At 39.3% G+C, this 26985-nt stretch overlaps 1 protein-coding gene across 1 annotated transcript in view; it reads right to left on the bottom strand.

Moving 5' to 3' along the window:
- Window positions 1-26985, bottom strand: part of LOC113406051 (von Willebrand factor A domain-containing protein 8-like) — a 258349-nt gene that overhangs the window by 95666 nt on the left and 135698 nt on the right. Inside the window, exons 20-24 of the mRNA XM_029910690.1 lie at window positions 21589-21664; window positions 17611-17746; window positions 16160-16279; window positions 13871-14076; window positions 6507-6658 (exon numbers count right to left, since the gene is read on the bottom strand). Of these exons, the coding sequence (XP_029766550.1) occupies window positions 6507-6658; window positions 13871-14076; window positions 16160-16279; window positions 17611-17746; window positions 21589-21664 (690 nt within the window). The remainder of the gene's footprint in view (window positions 1-6506; window positions 6659-13870; window positions 14077-16159; window positions 16280-17610; window positions 17747-21588; window positions 21665-26985) is intronic.

The following is a 26985-nucleotide window of genomic DNA, read 5'->3' as shown; positions in this document are numbered from 1 at the left end:
TGGGAATCATTAAGAAAGGGATAGATAATAAGACAGAAAATATCATATTGCCTCTATATAAATCCATGGTAAGCCCACATTTGAATATTGTGTGCAGACCTGATTGCCCCATCTCAAAAAAGATAGATTGGAATTGGAAAAGGTTCAGAAAAGGGCAACGAAAATGATTAGGGGTATGGAACAACTTCCTTATGAGGAGAGACTAAAAAGACTTGGACTTTTCAGCTTGGAAAAGAGACGACTAGAGGTCTATAAAATCATGACATGTGTGGAGAAAGTAAATAAGGAAGTATTATTTATGCCTTTTCATAACACAAGATCTAGGGGTCCCCCAAATGAAATTAATAGGCAGCTGTCTTAAAACAAAGAAAAGGAAGTATTTACATACAATGCACGGTCAACCTGTGGAACTCCTTGCCAGAGGAGACAATAACAGGGTTGAAAAAAGAACTAGATAAATTAATGGAGGATAGGTCCGGTCCATCAATAGCTATTAGCCAGGATGGGCAGGGATGCAAAATCATGCTTTGAAGTGTCCCTAGGTTTGCCAGAAGCTGGGAATGGGCGACAGGGGATGGATCACTTGATGATTACCTGTTCTGTTCATTCCCTCTGGGGCACCTGGCATTGCCTACTGTCAGAAGACAGGATACTGGGCTAGATGGACAATTGCACTGATCCAGTATGGCCATTCTTATCACTGAGTCACTGGCAAAGGTGTGAGAGGTAGTGGGAACTTGTGAGTTTAAGATGTAGAAAGAAAGTTCTACACAAACTCCTTCATTCTCTGGAATGATAATCTACAGTATCAAACAAGAACTCTTATTCACACTCTTCATCAAAAGCTAAAGCTTGTTTGTTTTTATGTCTCTAGAGACCCCTAATGTGACATCATATGGAAGAAGGACCAACACCTAACAGTCAATTCCACTGAATTATTTCCGTGTCAGTTCTTTGATTGACAATCAACCTGTCAGATCCTTTAGATCCATTTTGTTTAAATTGTTACTTTTTGACTATTTTACCCTGAGGGCTCTAGATCCAGGATTCACTACTGAGTATGAGGCGGTTATGTAAGTAATGTCTTTGTGAAGAGGAGGAGATTGGCCCAAAACCTTTAGTCAACATGGTGATTCTACATAAAATTCTACACAAAATTGTTATTTAGTTTGATTTTCTTCATGTACAGTAGTCTAATGGGAGAATTTGTCAGAAAATAATTATCTAGAGGCAAAATATAAATGGAGTTTTTGAGTCCACTAAAAATGAAGAGACTAAGGCCTGGTCCACACTAACCGCCCACTTCCAACTAAGGTACGCAACTTCAGCTACGTTAATAATGTAGCTGAAGTCGAAGTACCTTAGTTCGAACTTACCGCGGGTCCAGACGCGGCAGGCAGGCTCCCCCGTCGATGCCGCATACTCCTCTCGCGGAGCTGGAGTACTGGCATCGACGGCGAGCACTTCCGGGATCGATCCGGGATCGATTTATCGCCTCTAGACAAGAAGCGATAAATCAATTCCAGAAGATCGATTGCTTACTGCCGGACCTGGAGGTAAGTATAGACCTACCCTAAGTTTATAGGAATCAAGTTACTTGTAATTTGTGTTTTCTGAAGGTAGCTATCAGAACTGATCTATACCTTTTATAACTGATATATACCTTTTATAACTCAGGCAGGAGTTATAAAAGGCAACTAACAAATTGGGGAACTCACAGTCTTGTGAATCAAAGGTGGGATGGAATGTTTCATAACACGAGAACTAGGGGTCACCAACTTAAAGTACTAGACAGCAGGCTTAAAACAAAAGGAAGTATTTCTTCACACAGTGCACAGTCAACCTGTGGAACTCTTTGCCAGAGGATGTTGTGAAGGCCAACACTGTAACAGGGTTAAAAAAAGAACTAGATAAATTCATTGAGGATAGGTCCATCAATGGCTATTAGCCATGATGGGGAGGGATGATTCTGGCGCAAACAGGCTAGGAGTAACTGGGAATGGGCAACAGGGGATAGATCACTTGATGATTACCTGTTCTGTTCATTCCCTCTGAGGCATCTGACATTGGCCACTGTCAGAAGACAGTATACTGGGCCAGATGGACCTTTGGTCTGACCCAGTATGGCCGTTATGTTCTTTGCTAACCAGATCATGGCACTTCAAACAAACAACTTTTGATTAAAGTCTTATTTGTATCATTTAAGATTTCAGTTTAATGACCTTCCTATTTCTTATCTGTGAGACACAAAGGAAAAAAAAGAGACATTAAAAAATTCAAGCAGCTTGAAGTTGCCCTTGCCTCCAACTTGATGAGTGAAGACTAAAAATTAAATGGTTCTTCCCATCTTTCCTTTCTCCCCCTTCCCCTTATATGAACTGCCTGACCAGTCACTCAACAGAGAAGAACAGGGCTTGAAGGAAGTCACTGTCACCCTGTCTCTCCATACAGTCCCCGTTGCACAGCCCTACCCAGCTCTTTACGTCTTCACTACCACAGATCAGCTCAGTGATACACAAAGCAGGGAGGGAACTGCTGAGGAATGGATCACAATAACAAGACACGTTAACAGAAGCAGCAGCTTAGCAACTGAAGACCCACTCACCAATAGCAGGAGAGGGAAGGAATGGGGAACAAGGTATGCAGTAAAGAAGAAAAAGGAAGATGTGCAAGATATCCTCACACCAGCTGTTTGTTTGTTTTAAATTATTTCAGGACCAAATTCAGAGGGCTTCAGTCTCTCTTTATTCAGTCCTATTTCATGTAAACACCACAGAGCTCAATGTAGTAATTTCCTAGAGTTAGAACTGACAACAGAGTACTTTCTGGCAGGGTGGGGCTTAAATATTACATGTATGATATTTAAATTCCTACAAACTGCTTTCCCCCAATTTTAGGTGTAATAATACACTCCATGGTGTGCACAAGTAGTGAATGTGAACTGAGGCACTCTACTGCTGCATGGGCCTCAGCATACCTAAGGTGTGTGGAGATCTGATGAACAGTGCACAACCTGATGTGTGTTATTTCGTACACAGCCTCCAGCTTCATCAGATATCAATCAAAAGGAAAACTAATAGATAAAAACAATAGCTTTCCAATGTGCTTGGGTGAGTGGGGACCAATTATAATCACTACCTTCCAAGAACAGAATAGGTAGGTAGATCATCTCGTCTTTATAAACATCAATTCTACAACACTAAGCTTATCAAAAGATATTGTAAAATTCATAAAGATACTCTGACTTAAATAGAGGGGAGCAGAGAGAACGGAGTTATACTCTCCCACTCCTTACTTGACAGGCAATACCAAAAAAACCTCAGCTAACTCACAGGATCCTGGGAGCCAGGACATGCCCATAATCTATTATCTGGCCACAGATTAACCTCACAGAGATATTTTCAAACCAGCTCAATTAGAAAAAGGTTCAGATGATTTTAAAATGGGAATGTGCGATGTATTTTCTGGCTTGGAAAATTGGAAATCTAGAGAAGATATGATAAAAAAGACAAAAACAGAAAATGTACAAAAAATAACTTTTCAAAGTAACACATGACACTCATGCCTACTGTTCTACTGTTATCAGACAAGATCTCAAAGTACAGAGAGTCCTATTACTCAGTACTTGGACAGAAGCAAGCTCCAAAGAACAAATATGCTACAAGATGTGATGCTGGTGACTCGGTAAGTAGCCTCTGTGTCAGTCGTGAACAAATGTCTAGAATGGTGAACAAATGTCCAGAACAGTTAAAGACCTCACAGCATTTGTGAATTTAGTAGTGTTAATCTGGTGTCCTGGCCAAATTCCATCTCAGGTCTTATGTTTTCCTGGCAGTTTCAATTAACTATGATAGTTTCCTTCGCTTCTTGTCCTGAATAACTGCTGCAGAAGTGATTGACTCTCAGTGGCATGTGAAGTGATCTTTTATATATAACTATTTAACAAGGATATTGTAAATTGATTAGTTAATGTTTGTGAAAGTATACTGAGATCACTGAATTAAGGGCTGTTAAGAAACGCAAAGTATATTATCGAGGAAAATAGCTTAGTACATTTTAAAAATATAAGACATATGTGAATGAAAAAAACATCTGCAGTTAAATTAGCTAAGAAAAATATTGTATGGGCAACTGATAACCAACTGGAGAATCACACTGAATTTTCCCCATCTTACAATATTATTTAGTTAGATGCATTTCCTCAAAAGTATCTGTGATTACCTAGTCAGCCTCTCTTGTGGAGAAATGGCTTTTGGAGGTTTATAATTTTGTTTGCTGGTCTCTGAACACAACTGATTTCTCTGAGGGCTCTTGGTTCTTTTAAGCTTGACAACCTGCTCCAAAATCTCATGCCAAAGCCTGAAACCATGGAGCATGGATCTATTATAATTCATTTACCTTTGGAGACACTGAGTGAGATTCTGTAGGCTACACTGATCCCTTCCATAAAACAACTCATATTGCAGGAATCCCTTTTTACTGGCCATTAATGATCTCCTAACCCTTTTCACAAGAATAGGCATATTCATTCTAGAGTCCAAGCAAAAATTCCAGAATGGACAACTACATTCTGCCCACCTAAATTAATCCTGAAGTTTAACTGGATACAGTCTTCTTCTGTGTTTCTTGTCCTAAACTGCTGTGTAATACCCCTGTGTGTTGTTCGTGTGCCTAGCATGCTTTTGTTCCTACATAGATAAATAACAGCTATCACATTCCACTCTGGTTCAGTGGTAGATTAAATAATTCCTGCTTGTAGATGTCTTTTGGATAAAGTGATATGGAACAAATACAAAGATTCACCTCTGCTAAATATGAAAAGCTCAGTATATTAAAATAAAATAAAATATTCACAAACTGTTGTATCAAATATATTAACATATGCAGTAGAATTCCTGTACCAGTGAAACAATGCATCAACAGGTTTCAGAGTGGTAGCCGTGTTAGTCAGTATCAGCAAAAACAACGAGGAGTCCTTGTGGCACCTTAGAGACTAACAAATTTATTTGGGCATAAGCTTTCGTGGGCTAAAACCCACTTCATCAGATGCATGGAGTGAAAAATAAAGTAAGCAGTATATATATACAGCACATGAAGAGATGGGAGTTGCCTTACCAAGTGTGTGTGTGTGGGAGTCAGTGCTTAATTGAATTGGCCTCGTTAGCATAAGGCCAATAAAAACAATTGGCCTCGTAAGACCATAGCCAATAAAAACAAACCATATATTTATTTTTCTAAAATCCTTATTTAAATAAAATAAAATGCCAACTTATCAAATATAAACTATCATTCTAACTCAGACCCACTTTATAGTCCTTCAAACAGAATTCAGCAACTGATTTTTAGCAAGTAAATTATGGAGATTGTGGCACCAGTTTTAGGGGTATATTGTCATCTTGATGCATATGGTAGTTACTCAGGCATTGAGTTCCTCAGACACGTGATTCCTCAGACATCCAGAGGAAAAATTATGCCATAGTCATTAGACTGCCTGTCTTCTTCAAAACATCTATGTAGGTTGCTAGGCATGATTATAGTGGTGCTCCTGCAGGAGAAATCTACACACTGACAACTGATAAAGACATTTTGTCAGTGGAGTCAATTCAGCTGCTTCTAAGCAAACATAAAAGTAGTATAATCCTATGTAAAACTGAATTTTCCATAACCCATCCTTTGCTTTATTATAAAAGGGAAATATTTGTTTCTCCATAAACAGTTACTTGACTGGTTTAATGGTTTGTTTTTTCTGAGATTCCTTAAAAGATATATTAGATTTTTCAAAACATCTCAGAGGAAGTTTACAAAAATAAAAATAAAAATGTTAATTATGTTTATTTATCACACAACATATTATCAGAAGGCAGAAAAAGACAGGCATCCATGTGACGTGCAAAGTATGAGCTAAATCAGCTGTGATTTTACAATTTAGGTTTTTATTTTAAAAATGGCTATTTTTTTTCTGAGCTCTCAAATAGTACATAGTATAACAAGTTCAGTCAATGGCCATGATTATTAAACAATAATTGGGATCTGGATATAAGCATATTTTAAAATCCTTCTTGTTGCCTGCCTAAGTGCTCTGACACGCTATGATGATGTATTTTTATAGAGCTAAGGATTAAGGACCATTACTTGCTCCCATTGAAGACAAAGGGATTTGTTTTGCTTCTGAGTTTAATGGCAAATAGGAAAAGATCTGTAGTAATTCAATAAAAAAAACACAGACGGAGAAAGAAACAAATATTTCCCTTTATTTGTTTGTATCTGTTTTTCATACTATTAACATTTACATGGACATTAAATAGAGATGAAAAATTAGTAATTTATAACTACTAAATTTATTGGTAAAATATAATTGTCCATTATTGCAGAAAACAAAACTTCAACCATAAGAGTATTTAGCTTCAAGTATCCCAGGTTGTTGTTAATCAATTAGCAGCAAAATAAAAGAAAGAAAAATGGCTGACACAGATAAGTGTTCTTAATATACATTAGGTTAGCCTTACTCCTTTGCCAGCTGTATACTGGTAGGTTTTGCTCCAATCGGTATCCCATGTTTGTGCAAAGTGCTGATCAAAGTGTCACGCATTTCATTGTTGTAGGAGTCAAAGTCAAACACATTTCGAACCACATTTGCAAGTCCTTCAGTTGGAAATTTCTGCACAGAAACAAAACCCCAACATGTATCATATTACACACATCTAAGTTATTGCACGTAGTAAAATATTTTATATTGTAGTTAGTCTGTATTGTTAAATTGCTAAAGCCAGTTGAGAGAGAAAAGTTATGCTTATTTGTCATGAAGCAATAAAACAAATGGTATATTTATTTCCCGGAAAGACAACTTCTGTTTAAATTAAACAAAACAAAACATCTGATTCCTACATCTAAATACTGAGCTCTAGTAGTCATCTTCATAGAGTTGCTAGATAGAATACAACAGAAACAACTAACAAAAATTGCAGAAGTAACAAGATGCATGCTAAACTTCACTGCCCTATTGCTTTGCTTTTTGTTGCATCTCTCACGCTTTCTTTTTATATTATCTATTTAGATTGTATGATCTTTGAGGCAGGGACCTTATCTTCTTACATGTCTGTAAAATGCTTAGCAAACCATTGGCAACTTATAAAGTACATACTTTAAAAAATAAAAGAATGAATAAAAAAGTTAATTTAGGGTGGGAGTTGCAAAAGTTTTCAGTGCTGGCCCATCACAGCTCCCACTGAAGTTGGTGGGAGCTGAGGCATGCCAGCACTGAACACTTTTTGAAAATCCCATTGTTGGCTGTTCTGGGTGCTGTCTCTCTAGGGGTCCCAGCTTTCTCCTAAGTGGTCCCTTTCAATTTGACCAGTCCATGAATTCTTAACTTAAACTAGGCTTGCAGTTTTCTTTTGTCTCCTTATCAGTTCCTTAGAGGCAGCCTGGCACGGGGCTGTTGCCCCCTCTGCTATCCCAGGCCTTTCTGCCTCCCTTTTCCTTCTCTGTTCTCCCTCCTTTATAGCTGGGCTTGTTTTCTTTATCGGTCACAGATTCGGGTGCATACCTTCACGACTGGCAATTCTGGCAGCTGGGCAGGGGTGCGAGCAGCCTGATAGCCTGTCAGCAGGGACGACTCTCCTCTCCCTTTTGTCTATGCTCAGTATGGTGTTTGTAAACCCCATCTCACCCATCCTTAAGTGACTATGGCCCCATTCCTACAAACACGTATGCACGTTTAACCTTACCACCATTGTGAGACTACTCATAGTAGTCAAGTTAAGCACATGCATAAGTGTTTTCAGGGACAAAAAATTCCCAAGGGGCATATTGTGAACCCATCAGTCTTATTTGGTAGCAATTACTCGCATAAGAGTCTCAATTGTGCAAGTAACCGCAGACCAGTGGAATAAGGGGTTCACAGTCTGGCCCCAAATGACTGCCATAGCCACATTACTAGTGCAGATCATATTTTAGTAACTGTAGAAATCTGGGAGATAATTTTAAAACAAATGTTTAAATAAATTTTTTAAAAAGATTCAAACTAAGTATGTACAAATATTAGAATAACCCCCCACACCAAAAATTCTCATTAATGTTTTGGTCAGTCGTCCCAATCATCATCTTACTCAAAATCCAGGCATTCAATGCTTTCCCATGCTTCCTGAAATCTCCAGTTTCTAAAATAACATGAACATTATGCATACAATATCTAAACCCAACTATATATTATGGTAGATGAGGATGTCGTTAGTAGCAGAGGTAGCGGTAGCTGTATATCATTTCATTCTTTGGGTTTTTCTACCTTGTGATCTAGTGTGTGGCAAGCCACGGTGTGAAAATACAGCACACTGGCACACCACACACTAACCGACTGTGTGGACCCTGCTACTGTATGCTAAAAGTTCCATAGCACACTTTGACATACTCCTGTCTGAAACAGTGGTACATCAAAGCACACGATGGAATTTTTACTGAATGGTGGCAGGTCCACACGATAGTCTCTAAGGTGCCACAAGTACTCCTGTTCTTTTTACGATCAGTCAGTGCATGAAAAGCTAGTGCACTCTACATTCACACCCTGGCTTGCTTGCTGCGCACTAAATCGCCGTATAGACAAGCCCTTTCATGTGTGTACCACAGAATACTACAGCACTCGTATATATAATACACCTCTACCCCGATATAACGCTGTCCTCGGAAGCCAAAAAATCTTACCGCGTTATAGGTGAAACCACGTTATATCGAACTTGCTTTGATCTGCCGGAGTGCGCAGCCCCGCCCCCCCGGAGCACTGCTTTACCGCGTTATATTCGAATTCATGTTATATCGGGTTGCATTATATCGGGGGAGAGGTGTACATACACCTATTGCAGGAATATGTCCTACAAATTTTGCATATCTGGAGTCTATAGAAAAGGTTGCATTATTACTTAGCTAATTATTTGCTTAGCAAACTATGTAATTGTGGGATTGTACAAGTCATTCTCTAGCTGCCCCCAGCGCATTTAATGTGGCTATTCCTTACTGAATAAAATATAAAAAAGTCCTCTGATAAATGTTCTAAGTTAAGTTGGTTGAAACATTTTAGATAGAATCCCTGTTGAAAAAGTTAATTGACATTTCTGAACTACTAAACTCCTTTCTACAAATAAGACTTATAGCACTAAATAATTTCACTATCCTGGAATCAAAATAAATATATTGCACAGAAAATAATTTATGCATTTATCATGATGTATATCAGGCAGATCCACTGCACACACTATCCAAAATTAAAAGCACAAATATCTATTTATATTGTTACTACTTAGCACATAAAACCATCCTGCCTGCAACAAAATTATACTTGGACAACTTCTATATTCTGCAAGATATATTTAATAGATAATGTAGGAAATAGAACTTATCTGTACTTGTATACACTATAAATGTAACTGAAAAACATGGTGTAATATATCTTAAACTTTAGAATTTCTGCAAAAGTAAAGCAAATTATCATGTAATTAACAGTACACAGAGTGAGTATATTTTGAATAATAAAACAGTAATAATGATGAATAGTTATGGTTATATAGCATTTCTTAGTAATAACTCACATTCTTCCCCTCTATTACAAAGTGTAACCAACAAGCTTTCACCAATTTAATTAGTAACTTACAGTATTTGAATACGCTAGAGGATAATGATTAGCCTCACTTGCTCTACATTTATTGTTTCATGTATCTTACAGAGGAAACTGCAAAAGCTTTAATAAATTGACTCAAACGTTATCCAGCCACCCAATAGCCTCATTATTCTCTTTTGAACTATTTTGTTTCTTCTGACATACATCCCTCACGTCACTGAAACTGATATCTCTGTGCTTCCTGTACCAATATTATATTATATGAACTTTATTTCTTTAGAGGTAGATGATCATCACTTTCACAAAAACTGTTCTGAACTAGAGAACTTGTCAATAGGTTCGTCACTTAACTACATTTTTAAAAATTGAGCTCTATTGCTTCAAAAGGTACAAATTCAGCAAATTTTTAATATCTGGCTAGAAAACTGTTTATCAAAAAATGGAACTGACAGTTTACTTGAAGCACAAAATTTGTCTGTCTTTAAAAATCATTTACTTGATATTGATTTTTAAAACCAGATTAGCAGACAAAATATTGATTCCCCATCAGTACATCCAGTTCTCATTCACTGAGTCTTTCCATTACAAGTAACACTTCTATGAGTGTCTTGGAGTACTTTAATATTTTACTCCTAGATTTCTGCTTATTTTTGAAAACAAAAACAGTTTTTGCTTTTAGCAGCTTCATACTGGATATATTTTATGCTTAAAGTCATTACATAGTATGGCTGAAAAAAAAAGTACTTTACGTGAATCTAAGCTTATGTGAAATGTGAATACAGGTACTATTGTAATCTACTTTAAACCACTCCCATGGCCATTCCCAAAAATAAAGAAGATTAGATGGATTTTCTGTTCACGTCAGCATATAGATTCCATGTAGCTTGACATCTTACCAAATACTTTGCTAAAACTACTTTTTTGAAGAAACAGCAAGCACAGTAGCAACCTATTAACACTGTATTCTATTATTCAATCTAAAACATTTTACTGAAATGATTTTCTCAGCATGAGTTTTCTCAGAGATGCTGAACTGTTATTAGAACACAGCTTAAAAGTTTTCCTCAATTCTGCAATCCCTGTATTATGACTGGTTGTGGGTGACTTATTTTCATAATCTCTATAGGATTATGTCTCCATAATGACAGAGTATGCATATCGCTGTACTTTGATTGGCTGACAGTCAGAATGCAGAGATTTGAATAATCACTTGTACTATTACTTCTGATTCATACACTCAAAATTTTCAGGTTTTCTGCCAAAAACAAAGATATTGCCTTAGCTTCTAACCCGGGGTGGGCAAACTATGGTGAGCGTCCTGCCTGGCCCCTGAGCTCTTGGCCCGGGAGGCTCCTCCCCGGCCCCTCCCTTGCTGTCCCCCCTCTCCCGCAGCCTCAGCTTGCTCGCCCTGCTGCCGGCGCAATGCTCTGGGCGGCGGGGCTGTGAGCTCCTGCGGCAGCGCAGCTGCAGAACCCGGCCTGACCCGGTGCTCTGTGCTCCATGGTGGCGACGTGGTCCGGCTCCAGCCGGGCGGCGCAGCTGTAGCACTGCCAGTCATCGGTGCTCCAGGCAGCGTGGTAAGGGGACACGGAGCAGGGGGGCGGGGCAGGGGAGTTCGGGGTGGTGGTCAGGGGGCGGGGGTGTGGTTAGGGGTTGGGGCAGTTGGGGGGGGAATAGGGGGTTGAATGGGGGCAGGGATCCCCAGGGGGCAGTCAGGAAGGAGGGGGGGTTGGATGGGGCGGCAGGGGGCAGTCAGGGGAAGAGGTTCCGGGGGCAGTCAGAGGACAGGGAGAAGGGGTGGTTGGATGGGGCAGAGGTCCGGGGGGGCCGTCAGGAATGAGAGGAGGGATTGGATGGGGCAGCAGGGATCCGGGGGCGGTCAGGGGACAGGGAGCGGGGGTGTGTGGATGGGGCAGGGGGCATCAGGGAACAGGAGTTGGGTGGGGCAGGAGTCCCGGGCGGGGGCGGCAGATAGGAGGTGGGAGCTGGGCCATGACCCCCTCCCCTAACCGGCCCTCCGCACAATTTCTGAAACCAGATGAGGCCCTCAGGCCAAAAAGCTTACCCGACCCTGTTCTAACCCCTTTCTGCAGAAGCAAAAAAATTCCAAAATTACATGAAAGAAAACAAAAACATGAGTACAAAGAAAGTGAGGCTGTGTAACTGCTGTAAAGGAAATTGTTTAACCATATGACTAAATTACCTCTTTCCTTCCTGCAGGCCAGCATTGTTCATTGACTCATTTCCCTCCTTCCTTTCCTCCTCACCCTTCCCTCCCTGAAGGCTGGCAAGGTCCTTACTCCAGAATATCTGTTATATTTTTGTTTACACTAATTGTTTACATTAGGTTAATCCCACCCCCTTCTTTACTTGTCAGTTTTGAAACACAATTTACTGTAACCTGTCGGCCCTCTGCTAAGCAGTAGCAGAAGTGAGGGCCTTGGAGATCGGTTTGCATTGAAGGAGAACTCAGTGATGCAATCTGCATATTTACTCAGTGCAACTTGTTTATTTACACTACATACATTAGTCTTTCTACAGAAGTGGGCACAAAAGGCACACAGGCCTCTTTCGGAAATCTCAGCCCACACACCAATACCCTGTTCCCAGAAAGTAACTCTGCACTAATTGACTCCAGTGAGGGAAACTGAGGAAGAGAACCAACTCTCATACTGTTTGCCACAGCTTTCCCCAACCTCTATCAGAAAACTAACAAAGCAGTGTTTCTTCAAATATTGTACACTTCTTGTGGACTACGAAAAATAACTTATAAGGTGGTGTAACATTGTCATTTGGTGACATCTGACATTACAACATATATTCTAATTACAGATTATTTGGGGGTGTGGCATTAGGAAGGAAGAACCAAAAGGGTAGTTTTAATTCTAAACAAATCTGCCTTTCAGCTGTTTGGCAGTTTTTTCTCTTTCATTTAAAATCTGATTATTTGTTTTAATTTATTAATATTATTAATAACATAATACTCATTTCTATTAATCTGATAAATCACTATGACCTGGCCAATAAAGTATTCCCCTTTCTTATTTGGTGGGAACACCTCAGCTTTCAGACCTGTAGCTCATTCAGCCCAGGATAGTTATTACTTCATAAACATTCAAATTATCAGTGTTGTTATGCTGTATTGATATTACGGTAGCACCCAAAGGCCACATCTGCATTCAAGAACTATTGTCTTAGGCACAACTAAAACTGCAGAATGACAAAGTCCCTGCTCCAGAAATCTAGAATTACTAGGAATAAGTATCATTGTAATTAAAAAAAAACTATACTATTTCTCACTCATACTATCTTAGTGTCACACACACAAATTTGACACTCCTCCCGCTCTGAGCCCACCACCATGCAGCACCATTGTGCTGTATGAACATACAGGTAGCAATGGTACTTTTGCCAAAGAACTTACAATAAGAGATATTATATTAAAATAATTATTACAACAATATTTGTAAGAAATATAAATTTAACACTGTAAGATCTTAAATCTAAGAAATAGCACTATAATAATTAAATTACCTAGATCACAGATTATAAATAGTAGAAAATACAAACATTCCGTATTCAAATAAGCAGCAAATATTCTTCAAGTTATAAAGCTATTCTTCTATTAGCACAAATCAAAACCTAACTTTAACCTTTTAACTTCATTATTTAATCAGAATTCAGGATATTGCACTTTGACTGTGTGAGGCAATCAAGGTACATGAGCAACTATTTGCCAAGGACATATTCATGTACAATTTTGACAATACAATATGATTTTTGATCTATTATTCTTAAACAACAGTGTTCAATTTCCCATAAAGGCAATGTAAATCAAAAACGAAACAGCAGGCAAAAGTGTAAATTATTAAGTTATGTTATTCTTATAAAAGCGCAGGGAATTCTATCAGAAAGACCAATATCAACAATGCATAATAGGTTCTCTCTCGCACACACAAAGAACATAATGAAAGATAAAAATGTACTGTATGCATTGTACACACTTAGGAATAAATGTTCACAAAGATCTAATTACCAACATACATATAAGACCCCTATCACCGTGCTATCTGAGCATCTAGATATTGTTACCCTTTCTAAAAGCAGTTATTGGACAAATCCTTGCATCCACAAATTTGATTTATTACTTATTTTAAAAAAAATCTTTATCTACAACACTTGAAGGTTTTTCAAAGAGTATATTGCATTACTGTTCATTTAATTTATTGCATTCTTTTGAATTCAAGATAATGCATATTGTACCTGTAAATGTTTTACTATATTTACAACTTCTCTGGTTGAATAAGGATAGTTAATAATTCCTTGGTCAGCCAAGCTCCTCAGTTCTCCAAAAGCAGCCACCAGTTTCTGAAGGATTGGCTCAGGAACATCCGGTCCATACTGTCTAAGCATAGCCAGTTCTGACTGTGGTTTGGGATTATCAACTGCATGGCAGCTAAAAATGTCCCCTAAAATAAAAAATATATATAGCATGCATTTAAGCCTTAATAAAAAGACAGTGTACTAATAATACTTAGATCTTAGTATCCACCTAGTATAGTTGAAAAACCCTGAAAGCCTTCAGAAAGTACTGAGGACCAACCCACTGAAAAATCAGGCCACTTGAAGTCATTTCATGCTGGTCACACAAAAACGAGGCATTCAAAAATCACTAGTCACCTCTGAAAATACAAAATTCTTAAGTCACTCTTCCTGAATAAAGAGACTGAAGGCTGAATTAGAAATGCCTGAAGGCAAGGTTGGCCGCCCCCTTCGCCCCCCCAAAAAAAGATGGAACAGGAACCTCTGACCCGTCACTGTAGTTCCCTGGAAAGGAGAACTTCTTCATGAAGTCCTGCTCTAAGCACTCTGCAGATAAGTGCTGTCTCCACAAATGCCTGTTTAGACCAGAGGAGGTAGCTTTGCAAAACTTGTCCATTACCACCTCCCCTCAGTCAAGGAGGTGGACCGGACAGTAAATTTCAGTACACAGATAATTTCTGAAGGCCTATGGAAACCAAACCTGATCCATTTGGCCATTGCATAACTGAACATCTGGAAGTCTTCCCTTGAACTCTTGAAGAGAACGGGGAAAAAAAGGGGATTTATTTCCCTGCTTCTAATCTAACTGCACCTTGAACATGGTTCTGAAGTCAAAGAGACAAGGTGTTTTCCATTCCTGGTTCAGAACTGGGAAAATCAGAAGGGAAGTGTATCTTGCCTAGGTGAAAAGGGGGCAAAATGTTGGCAAAAACTAGGACATGTGTAAAGGACCAACTTGTTACTATGAAGAACCAATACGCACAGTTGTGGGAAAGTATGGAGAGCTTTACCACTGTCTTGGCTAAGGAGATCAATAGCCAGAAACCAACTTGAAGAAGCAGCAGCACAAATTGTCTGACTGAAGAAATGTCACAGGGTGTCTGGCCCCTGGAAATGAAGGAAGTTCAGCTCCCCTGTGCTAAAACAGATGCTCCCAGTTGGACCAATTATGAGAGTGGGGCACCCCAGGGCTATAATGAGCCAGGCTCTCAGTTTGGAAGGGGGATTGCTCAGGGAGCAGGAGCAGGCACAGGCAGTGGGAACCTATTGGAGGGAAAAAGAGCCTCCAAGAAGAAAGCCTTAGGAGGTGCTTTGTTAAAGGAGTACAGGAGAATCCTGCCATAGGCCTTGAAGCAGGAGAGACCGAAAGACAAAGGGGAATGCCCCCAGGAAGTTGTAGCTCATGGTGTGCTCAAGAACTGTTTTGTTCTTTTTGCTTATATTTGGAAAATAAAAGTGTCGATTCTTCGTGGGCTGGGGACACGATACAGTCTTACAGGATGCTTGAACAGAAGATCACAAAACCTGAGGAGGATCACTTTTATAACTCACTCAAGGCATCAGGGAGCTAAATGAATAGTGGAGAAAGATCAGTTATTTCAGGAGTGCTCTGATTCAAACCTAAGAGGCTTAGAGCATAGGGATGTAGGGTCATTACTGGGCCCTGCTGAAGATCACCTTGACATGAAAGCAGAGGGGTTTTGACCCCTGGAAATAGCATTAAAAGGTAGAACTAAGCTTTGGCTAGTCCGGGGCAATTATGACTAAAAGCAGTTTTCTTTAGGAGTCTCCATGTGAGCAAGAGGAGAGGAAATATTTAACCATGGGAAAGTTCTATGGAATAGTAAAGACATCCTGGGCCAGTGTTGCTGGGTGAATTTCACTGAGAACAGGTCTACAACACGGACACCCCATTAGGGCTGCAAAACATTTGCGCTTCAAGACCGCTTTCCCGGAAGGGCCTTGGATTACCCTTTCCCACAGGACCTATGTGGAACTTACTTTTTTGCTGAACAGATGTCCATCCCAAACAGGGTCATGTCTGAGGCAATGAGTGTCCTGCCTTGAACCAGGAAGTAACAGATTTAGGGATCCTCTCCCCACCCCAACCACCCCACTCTTCCTCTCACCATGAGATCAAGTAAAAGAAAGAAAGCTAATGTTCTCCTACACACAATACCATTAAATATACCTGATTTACAGTGCTCCCATTTAATACAAATCACTTACCTAGTGTGCCAAAAAAATCATTTCCCAAAAAGGGAAATCCGGGTCTATTTGCTAGAACTACCATTCTAAAATCAGGATGAATTACTATTACATTTTCTCTCCCATCTACATTAGCAGGATCTGGAAAACAGATTGTTAAAAAATGTTTTAGTTTTGCCATTTATGAGCCAAACAATAGAAATCTGTACATCTTCAAAAAAACACCGAAGTCTTTATCAGCATGTTGCTCCACTATGAGAGCTCTAGGCACTATAATTATTTTGTTTCATAAACCTAGAGGAATAATCGTTCCAAGCTCAACAATGCATTGAATATCTCAGGACCAGAACAACTTGTGCCTTCAGTAAAACTTGATAAGGTTGATAGCACAAGATATATCCATAAGAAACACCCCTTGTGGAGATTTCCACACATTGCCCTGTGTGAGGCAGGGAAAGAGATCTGAGGCTTGCCCTCCTACAGAAACCGCTGTCAATAAACTTGAAGACCCCCAGGAATCTGTGAGAAGCCAGAGCCACATGTGCAGAGAATGTGCAAACTGGCTCAGGCTGGGCTTCTCCACCTGCTCTCTGGAAGCATATCTTCATTGGTACCACAGGGAAACCTCTCACAATTACACAACCAGGATATTAATTTAAACAACTAGATACTATTTCTTTTAAATGACACCCTAGAGATTTGTGGTCACCCAGCATAATTCTAGTATTATATCACTTGAATACTGAATAATTACTTCATTCACACTTAAATCTGTGCTCCTAATCTGTTTAAAAGAAAAACACCACCTCTATTTTCATCACACATATAGCATTGTATTGACTAACAGTGAAGATGCACTTCAAGCACAGCTCTGCTCTGAAAAGTAACTGTAAAAATTCCAATGTTTCAGTTTTTTCCTCCAATGATTTCCACTTGATGAAATTCCAATGATGAAATTTTCTCAGCTTACAAGTAAAACAGCAACAGCAACAAAAAACACACAAAGATTTTTGCTAACTGCCAGCCCTGAAAAAATTCAACCTGGGATCCAAAACCTAAGATACGGATCTGGCAGGCCAAAATACATTCTGAGCAATAGGACTGCACAGATGTAACCAAGAACACAATTTGGTCAAATGCATCCTTATTACTGGAAGTGATGAAGACAGAGCTCAACTTGATTTTTGAATCCCCAGCCGAGAGGGTTGCCAGTTAGTAAAAACCCCTTTTTCCCATGTAAAATAACAACTTTTCCATGACAATAATAACTGAAACACTAACGTGGTGTCTCATGGACATGTTTACAGAGTCTCTCTGCAGAGAAGTACCACACTTAAAACTCTAATTGCTAACGTTTGCACAGCAAACATTTTTTCGACCACTAGACTCTTTTGTAGTTATGGCTTAACAAATGAAATTGCTGGAATATGGCAACATACTATGTTTTACCATGGACTATAAAAGCAACTTACTGGCAACAAGGCGCCTTCCATCCGACAGAACCATTTCTCCACTTTCCACAAGAGTTTTTAAAATACAGGTAACATTTGTAGGTGCTTTGTCAGCCTCATCGATAACCAGAATATGCCCCAACTTGACTGATTTCACCTAGAAGACAGAAGAAATGAACTGTTATATATATATATATATATATTATACACATACACACACACACACACACACACACTGCAATATTGATTTCTCAGTTTCTTGTAGTAACATTTTGCATTTGCCCTCTATAAGTTAATATAGAAAAACTAACAGACAGTAAGTGATTACTAATATAATATTAAAGCATTAATAAATTGTTGCTTAAAAAACTGATGAAAGAAATGGGCACTGTTAATACCAAAAATGTGTGTTTTCAGTAGGGCTGTCAATTAATCATAGTTAACTCATGTGATTAACTCAAAAAGATTAATCACGATTAAAAAAATTAATCATGATTAATTGCAGTTTTAATCGCACTGTTAAACAATAACAGAATACCAATTGAAATTTATTATAAATATTTGTGGATGTTTTTCTACATTTTCAAATATATTGATTTCAATTATAACACAGACTACAAAGTGTACAGTGCTCACTTTGTTGTATTATTTTTATTACAAATATTTGCACTGTAAAAAGGTAAACAAAAGAAATAACATTTTTCAATTCACCTCATGCAAGTACAGTAGTGCAATCTCTTTATTGTGAAAGTGTAACTTACAAATGTAGATTTTTTTTTTGCTACATAACTGCATTCAAAACAAAACAATGTAAAACTTTAGAGCAGGGGTGGCACACGAGCTGATTTGCAGTGGCACTCACACTACCCAGGTCCTGGCCACCGGTCTGGGGGGCTCTGCATTTTAATTTAATTTTAAATGAAGCTTCTTAAACATTTTAAAAATCTTATTTACTTTACATACAACAAGAGTTTAGTTATATATTATAGATTTCTAGAAAGAGACCTTCTAAAAACGTTAAAATGTATTACTGGCACGCGAAACCTTAAATTAGAGTGAATAAATGAAGACTCGGCACACCACTTCTGAAAGGTGACGACCCCTGCATTAGAGCCTACAAGTCCATTCAGTTCTACTTCTTGTTCAGCCAATCACTCAGAGAAACAAGTTTGTTTACATTTACTGGAGATAATGCTGCCCACTTTCTTATTTACAGTGTCACCTGAAAGTGAGAACAGGCATTCACATGGCACTTTTGTAGGCAGCACTGCAAGATATTTACATGCCAGATATGTTAAACATTCATATGCCCCTTCATGGTTTGGCCACTATTCCAGAGGACATGCTTCCATGCTGATGACATGCGTTAAAAAAAATAATGCATTAATTAAATTTGTGACTGAACTCCTTGGGGGATAATTGTATGTCTCCTGCTGTTTTACCCGCATTCTGCCATATATTTCGTGTTGAGGCAGTCTCAGATAACCACCCAGCACATGTTGTTCGATTAAGAACCCTTTTGCTGCAGATTTGACAAAACACAAAGAAGGTACCAACATGACATTTCTAGGAATAGATACAGCACTCAACCCAAGGTTTAAGAACCTGAAGTGCCTTCCAAAATCTGAGAGGGATTAGATGTGGAACATGTTGTCAGAAGTCTTAAAAGAGCAACACGGCGATGCACAAACTACAGACCCTGAACCACCAAAAAAGAAAATCAACTTTCTGTTGATGGCATCTGACTCAGATGATGAAAATGAATGTGCGTCAGTCTGCACTGCTTTGGATCATTATTGAGCCGAACCTGTCATCAGAATGGAAGCAAACCTCTGAGAAAAGTATTACAATACTCCTTTAATAAGCCCCAATCCTGTATAGTTTACTGAGAATTGACTATTGCAGATTTACTTCTGTTTAAATATGTATACGCGTGCATGCACAATCACACATATGTAGCTATATGTATGTGTATACACAAACACAATGAATTGAAATAAAACACATTTTAGTCTTGTGTATGAACCCCAGCTTTGTTTTCCTTTGTATTTTTTAATTAAAAATAGGTAAGTTATATATTACACCTAAGGCTGTGAATCACAGAAGACATGGACTCCGTGACTTTCTGGGACCTCCGTGACTTCTGCAGTGGACAGTGCGACTGGCCCAAGGGCCACCTGAGCAGCTGGGGCAGCCCCTAGGGAGCCGCACCGGCCGCTGCTCAGGCACCCCCCCCCCTCAGCAGCAGGAGTTTGGGTGTGGGAGGGGGCTCAGGGCTGGGGCAGGGGGTTGGGGCACGGGAGGGGGCTCGGGGTGCAGGCTCTGGGCAGCGCTTACCTCATGGACCTCCCTGGAAGTGGCAACATGTCCCTCCCTTGGCAGCCTCCACCCGTAAGCGCCACCCCCGCAGCTCCCATTGGCCACGTTTCCTGGCCGATGGTGGCTGCAGAGCCAGTGCTCAGGGCAGGGGCAGCGTGCAGAGCCCCCATGGCCACGCCTCCACCTAGGAGCCGAGAGACATGTCGCTACTTCCGGGGAGCTGCGCGGAGTGTGGTAGAGAGCCTGCCAGCACCGCTGTCCCCCCAGCACCAGTGGGGGTCCTGGGCTGCCCCCCCTGAGCACCCGTGGCACCCCAGGGCTGCCCCCTGCCCCAGAGCGCCTGATTTAGTCAGGGGTATATAGTACAAGTCGTGGGCAGGTCATGGGCCATGAATTTTTGTTTATGCCCATGACCCGTGCATGACTTTTACTAAAAATACCTATGCCTAAAATGTAGCCTTAATTACAGCCAAGATTTTAAAAATTGGATGCCTAAAGTTAGACTCCTAAATCCATGTTCAGGCACCTAAATCAGTGGCCTGATTTTCAAGAGCTGAACTCTCGGCAACTCTCACTAACTTCCAGTGTTCTTCCAACAGACAGTCAATGGAAACTGTTGAGTGTTCAGTATTTTGAAAAATTAAACTACTGATCTTGGTGTGTGAATATGGACTCAGAAGTCTAACTACAGGCTCCCATGTAAAAAAATTTTTTTAACATATATATTATTGAAGACTACCTCTGAATTCTGTCTAGCTAATGGAGTGGATGTGTGGGCAAATGCTGCGGGGAGAGAAGGCCTCATCTATCATACTAGAACCCGAACTCTGTGAATGGCATGACATGCAGAAACAAATTCTCTTGCATATGCGCATACCATGTGCCTGTGCATGAATGGTGGCTGTTTGTGCACACATGGAAAAGGCTTTGCCAACATGCAATGCATTGGCGTGTATGGAGGAAGAGCAGCAGGTGATACTGAAATGAAGAAGGAATGCTAGAAGAGGATGAAGAGATGCCACTGCTCTGGGGTGAGGGTGAGGTGAAGCTGCCGTGACAGACAAGAGTGATACTGTTAAAGCAGAACCAGGTGGAAGGGGGTGCTGCAGCTGGGAGGGAGATGAGGAAGTTCGGCAGGACCAGATTCTGCTGATTGGAGGTGAGGTGTGATGAAAACTGTAGCTAACATAAGCAGTCTGGGTCCTGATTGCTTGGGAGGATGGAGCAGAAGGCAGTAAAGGGTATAGGGAGTGGGGCACAGGTGTCAGGAGGCTGAGTCACTGGGTATGTAGGATGTGTGTTTAGAAACTGGAAGGGAAACATCAGAAAATTTCAGTACATCAAGTAATTCCAAAATTAAATAAATAATATGCTCCTTCTGCATATCAGATACACCAAGATCCCAGAATACTACACTGATTGGCTTGTGACACACAAAATGTACGTGAAATAAACAATAAGAAGTTGTCCAATACTGCCAATAATGTCTTGCCATATTTGATTCTGTTGTTGAATTATAATATTCTCATGAAAGTTTACAGTACCCAGACCACAGGGATAAGAATGTTATAACTTAGTCCATTATTCCTTGGCCTTTGTGGAGCCTCCAATATATTTTTTAACATTGTTTTATAAATGTAAATAGATTTTCAAATCTACAAATATAATTTAAATACTGACCAGTGGTGAGTCTTCATATGTAATACGGCCATCTGTAACGGAAGGCTGCAGAGTAAGGCTCTGTACAGTGGTATCCCTGAGATTTAAAAAAATACAATTGGAAACAAAATAAAACTGACTTTTAGTCATAAACTAAAAGGAAAAAAAATAAAATTGAAAGCCCTATTTGGGAGCAATACTGCAGAATTTTCTCTCCTGTAACAGGAAAAGCAACGATAAATGAAAAGCCCACAAACCATTATGCACCAGAGTACAGAAACTCATGGAACCAATGTACAGGGTTGAGTAACAGTGATGTCATGTACGAAGAGTAATTTTATTTTTAAACTTCATGAGGTAACAAAGTGGTAGGTGCCTGCGCGCCCTAGAGAGCCTGACTTTTCCACTCCACTTTCTAAGACCCATAAGAAGAAGTGTACTGAGGATGATTAGAGAGACCATTGCCATGATCCCTAATTGGTCAGAGAAGTTACTGTTTAGCAATCTCTCTTCCTCACTCAAGGTTTTCATAGCAATCCCTTGCCCCTTTGAACCTGGGAAGTGAGAAATCTAAACACTGAACCCCACCTCTCCCATATGGAAGTGAAACGTGCTACCACTAGTTCTGGGTAAAGCATGCATGTTTTAAACTATAATTTTCAGGAAAAACATTTCCAAATGTCAAAGAAATCCCCTCAGATAAAGCAAACTGCTTAGCAGTGTCAAAGTGAAGTCCAGTTAATATTTTAATTGCCCTGCTCCATACTACTATCTCCAAGAGGAAGTGAGATTAGAAAAAAATAGTTCTGATCAGAAAATAGTTCATTTTTCAATTTTTACTATCTGAACTGCACCAGATGGAATAACTATTTACTAGCACTTGATACATCATTGTATCATAAAGTGCTAAAGTTAGTTGTTGTTTTTTGCTTTTTAATGTTTAGTGTTCCTTTCTTTCCAAAATAACATACATTTAGGGAGGTTTTTTTTAAAACAGTCTGATGAAAATGTGTGGAGAGTATACCCTTTAATTTCAGTTAGTACAATCGACTTCAATTAAAACTAAATGTGTAGCAAATGAAGAACAAGTTGTAGTTCAGGAAGGTCAAACACAATATCTCTATCTGATTAAACCACAAACCTTATTATGAGATCTGATTTAACAAAAATCACGCTCACCTTCATAGCCATCTACTGAACCAGAATTATTTGCTTAACCTAAGGTTATTCGTCACTCAAAACTTCAACCTTAGATTTATCTTCGGATTTTGAAACACATTTGTAAAAACCAGCAAGAACTCAGATAGGCTTCATAGACACAGGAAATCAAATATAGCATTGTTTGTAGTAAACTGTAAAATGGAAAGCATCCAATTATAGCTTAAATCTGGAAGTAGTTAACATCCAAATCTGTCAGTAGCATTTCTATCCCCAACAACTACTGCCTTATTTAATAAAGATCATAATTGATCTGCCCTAAGGTCTCTGCTAAAAACAAAACAAAAAACCCCAAGCAAGACCATAATAAAAACACAAACTGCTAATTAAATCTTTGCAGCGGGGTATTTTTTTTACAGATAAACGTAACATGAAACATCACTTTCCTACTATCTTAACCCATTTCTGTCTTGCACAGAGAAATCAATACTAGATGCAGCAACAACTTCAAAGAATAAAAGGTTTCCATAATATTTCCTTGGTTGATCACCTATTACTTGTGATATAGGCCAAATTCCCAGATGCTGTAATTTGGCATAAATCCTTTGAAGTTATAATCTTTAGTCCAAAACCATAGTGCCTTAAGGGTACAAGCATTTTATGACACGTAAACCATGCCAGTCAAGGACTAGAACACACACATCCAGTGATCAATTAAATGAGTTTTCATGAGTTGTTTGAAGGATAAAAGGGAAGATACTTATATACTAACAGGACTATTCAAAGCATAAAAGGGTACACAACAAAGGCACAAATATGGGAGCACCACGGGAACAGGAGACAAATTGAGCAATCAGGAGGAAAGCCTGGACAAAACATGAGGCACAGGGGAGGCGGTTACAGAAGGCTTTGAAGACTACAAGTCTGACCTTCATAAAAAAGGAGTGGGAACCACTGCAAAGACAAAAGAGGTGGGGAGATATACAGTGGTATTATGAATGGGCATAAGAGGGTATGCGCAGAACTGGAAAAGAGGAAAGACAAGAGACCAATAAGTGCAATCAGTGTAAGTAAGAACAGTGTATCAGCTGGTTGTAGTTAATCATATGGCTCCAGTTTGAAACATCATCTGATATATTAAAAAATAGTCCCCATCTACAGAGTGCTCAAATCATGCTTTATGTCATGCTAATTAACATAACTCCTCATAACAACATAATTTTCAGCTTAATTTTCTAGTGAAGATAAGGAAATCAAAATGAGGTAGGATCAGAGTCTAAAATAGGGAAAGAACAAGTCAAAAATGACTTAGACAAGTTAGATGTCTTCAAATCACCAGGGCCTGACGAAATGCATCGTAGAATACTCAAGGAGCTGACTGAGGAGATATCTGAGCCATTAGCAATTATCTTTGAAAAGTCATGGAGGACGGGAGACATTACAGAAAACTGGAAAAGGACAAGTATAGTGTCCATCTATAAAAAGAGAAATAAGGACAACCCGGGGAATTACAGACCAGTCAGCTTAACTTCTGTACCTGGAAAGATAATGGAGCAAATACTTAAATCAATTTGCAAACACCTAGAAGATAATAAAGTGATAAATAACAGTCAGCATGGATTTGTCAAGAACAAATCATGTCAAACCAACCTGAGAGCTTTCTTTGACAGGGAAACAACCCTTGTAGATAGGGGGGAAGTGGTAGATGTGGTATAACTTGACTTTAGTAAGGCTTTTGATACTGTCTCACATGACCTTCTCATAAACAAACTAGGGAAATACAACCTAGATGGAGCTACTATAAGATGGGTGCATAACTGGTTGGAAAATCATTCCCAGAGAGTAGTTATCAGTGGTTCACAGTCATGCTGGAAGGGCATAACGAGTGGGGTCCCGCAGGGATTGTTTCTGTTCAATATTTTCATCAATGATTTAGGTAATGGCATAGAGAGTACACTTATATAGTTTGCAGATGATACCAAGCTGGAAGGGATTGCAAGTGCTTTGGGGGATAGAATTAAAATTCAAAATGATCTGGACAAACTGGAGAAATGGTCTGAAGTAAATAGGATGAAATTCAATAAGGTCAAATGCAAAGTACTCCACTTAGGAAGGAACAATCAGTTGCACAAATACAAAATGGGAAATGAGAGCCTAGGAAGGAGTATTGCGGAAAAGGATCTGTAGGTCATAGTGGATCACAAGGTAAATATGAGTCAACAATGTAATGCTGTTGCAAAAAAAGCAAATATCATTCTGGACTGCATTAGCAGGAGTATTGTAAGCAAGACACGAGAAGTAATTCTTCCGCTCTACGCCGCGCTGATTAGGCCTCAACTGGTGTCCAGTTCTGAGCACCACATTTCAGGAAAGATGTGGAAAATTGGAGAAAGTCCAGAGAAGAGCAACAAAAATGATTGAAGGTCTAGAAAACATGACCTATGAGGAAAGATTGAAAAAATTGGATTTGTTTAGTCTGGAGAAGAGAAGACTGAGAGGGGCCATGATAACAGTTTTCAAGTACATAAAAGGTTGTTACAAGGAGGAGAGAGAAAAATTGTTCTTCTTAACCTCTGAGATAGGACAGGAAGCAATGGGCTTAAATTGCAGCAAGAGTGGTTTAGGTTGGACATTAGGAAAAACTTCCTGTCAGAGTGGTTAAGAACTCGAATAAATTGCCTAGGGAGGTTGTGGAATCTCCATCATTGGGGATTTTTAAGAGCAGGTTGGACAAACATCTGTCCAGGATGGTCTAGATAATACTTAGTTCTGCCTTGAGTGTAGGGGACTGAACTATATGACCTCTTGAGGTCCCTTCCAGTTCTATGATTCTAAAATAATTGTAGAATTGTTCCTACTGGCATGCAGGAGTTATAGCATGTACATAACACATTCCAATATCTCCTGATAAAAAAAGTAAATCTGAAGAAAGATAGTTTGCATGGCATTAGAAAGTACCCAGGATAGCCACAAAGCAATTTCCAAACCTCTTCTCAATTCCCTGGCTATTCTCCATTCCTTCCCTTTTCACAATATTTTCAAAAAGTATTTTGGGGACTTGCAGTTAATCAGGAAAGCTAAATGTCTGGCATAGCCCAGAATTAATTCTAGTGATTTCCCTCCTGTCCCGCAGATCAGTATAACCAAATCCAGTATGCCAAAATCCAATATTTTCTTAGCATACCAGGTGCAGTAGATATTAACAACCTGTCAGTCTGCTGGCATTAGTCGTTCCTTTCATAAACATAAAATATGCAGTTAGGCTTCAATAATTTCCACTTTTCTTCAATAAATTTAATGTGGATTACATGACAGAAAACATATACAAAACAGACTCAAGTCTTTCAGAAAATCTCCATCTTGTACTGAACTACATTAAGGTAGAGACATACACATTAAGTGACTACAGTCGAACCTTAGTTACAAACACCAGAGTTACAAACTGACCAGTCCACCACTCACCTCATTTGGAACCAGAAATACACAATCAGGCAGCAGCAGAGACCAAAAAACAAAACAAAACAAAAAACCAAACAACAAAAAGTACAGTGCTGTGTTAAATATAAACTACTAAAAAAAATAAAGGGAAAGCAGCATTTTTCTTCTGCATAGTAAAATTTCAAAGCTGTATTAAGTCAATGTTCAGTTGTAAACTTTTGAAAGAACAACTATAATGTTTAGTTCAGCGTTATGAACAACCTCCATTCCCAAGGTGTTCGTAACTCTGAGGTTCTACTGTATGCTATATTTGAGACTTCTCAACATTGCTGACTAGATTTTTTAAAGCTAAAACTATGAATAACTGGCATTCCTGTCACCAGGTTGCAGAATTTCACTCCCCACATCAAATGACCTAAACTCGCAGTTTCCCTAGTTGATGTTTACTAATTAGTACCTCTCAACATTAGCAAGGCTCTCACAGAGACATGAGCAACGGAGCCTTGCAGCCTCATCACGCTCCGCACAGAAGCAAGGAAGTGGGAACATAGGAGTAGGTGAGAAAAATGGTCTAATAAATTGTCATCCTGTTTAACTGAGACAATTAGTTGTGTCCTATTAAAAGCAGAAACTGAAATGATGTAGTGTCATTTCCTACTGGCTTATTTTTGCCTCTACAAAAAGAAAAACCCATCAGCTCTTCTCGATCATGATGCTGCTGGGTTCATGACGGTGTCTCCAAAACTCTTGTGGACATTTTTTTCCTTACTCCATCCCACTGAGTTTTGCCTACACATGTTTTCCTTCTGGTAGCTAAGCATT

Source organism: Terrapene carolina, unplaced genomic scaffold (genome assembly GCF_002925995.2).
Source record: "Terrapene carolina triunguis isolate 2854851 unplaced genomic scaffold, T_m_triunguis-2.0 Scaffold17, whole genome shotgun sequence".
In the NCBI taxonomy this organism is placed as follows: Eukaryota; Metazoa; Chordata; order Testudines; family Emydidae; genus Terrapene; species Terrapene triunguis.
This window is presented reverse-complemented; position numbering and strand designations above follow the sequence as displayed.